We start from the raw sequence: 940 nt of genomic DNA, 5'->3' as shown, positions 1-940 counted from the left end.
CCGAATGGCATTTCAAAACCAAATGGCATTTCACAACCGAATGGCATTTCAAAACCGAATGGTATTTCACAACAGAATGAGAGATCACGACGATATTGCAATATACAACCATGTGGAAGAAGTCGACAGAGTGGCGCCGCAGCGCGAATGCGCCGATGAAAACCTGTCTGAAGGAGAATACGTGGCTGGTACTCACACTGCATTTATAGATGTAAGCGCATCGGAAGGAGACGTAGAGGACTCACCCTTAGAAGATAATACCCCTAGGAAATCAGAATCAGTAGATGCAATAAACGCGAATGTTGCAGACAACGTGAGCAACACAAGCAGTTCAGACAATACAGAGGACACATTAGACCACCTCACAAAGGTGTACTCCATTTTACGCACATGGTCTTTACGAAACAAAAACATGCAAGCTACTATGGATGAGAACGAGGGTTTTCTCAAAATCTACAATGATGATTTCTTCTGTGACACTGATTATTCGTGCGACGAGTCAATAGGCGACATCAGGAATAATCCGGAAAAAGAAATATCACAGGAAGAGGAATTAATTCGCCGACGCATGGAGGAAATCTTGCATCACCGAAAGCATAGCGAAGTATGTTGCCAGCCGGATGACCAAAGCCATAGCAAAGTGGTTTGCCAGCCGGATAACCCAACGAATGGGCTAAAAGGGCGCTGTAAAAGGGACCACAATTTTGCCTTTCAAAGTGACAGTCAAAATTCCGCCGAACATGCACACCAAACTGACACCAAACGTGGTCTCCAAAATGGTGCCGAAATCGATCCCATAGTTGGATTTGAAAATGCACCTAGAAATGCCTTTAAAAATGCCCGCGAAAAGGAACTCACCGGGGAACATCGTAATACGCACGAGAAAGAGCACCAGGACGAGAACAATATCGCCAACGCGGAAAGCTATAAACAAATGGAG

General features: G+C 44.9%; 1 protein-coding gene across 1 annotated transcript in view; it reads left to right on the top strand.

Moving 5' to 3' along the window:
• Window positions 1–940, top strand: part of C922_00454 (hypothetical protein) — a gene marked incomplete at both ends in the record, with an annotated part of 3,522 nt that overhangs the window by 2,429 nt on the left and 153 nt on the right. Inside the window, one exon of the mRNA XM_008816070.1 lies at window positions 76–940. Within this exon, the coding sequence (XP_008814292.1) occupies window positions 76–940 (865 nt within the window). The remainder of the gene's footprint in view (window positions 1–75) is intronic.

This window comes from Plasmodium inui, assembly GCF_000524495.1.
Source record: "Plasmodium inui San Antonio 1 unplaced genomic scaffold supercont1.2, whole genome shotgun sequence".
Taxonomy (NCBI): domain Eukaryota; phylum Apicomplexa; class Aconoidasida; order Haemosporida; family Plasmodiidae; genus Plasmodium; species Plasmodium inui.
The sequence above is the reverse complement of the archived record's forward strand: the minus strand, read 5'-3'. Positions and strand labels throughout refer to the sequence as shown.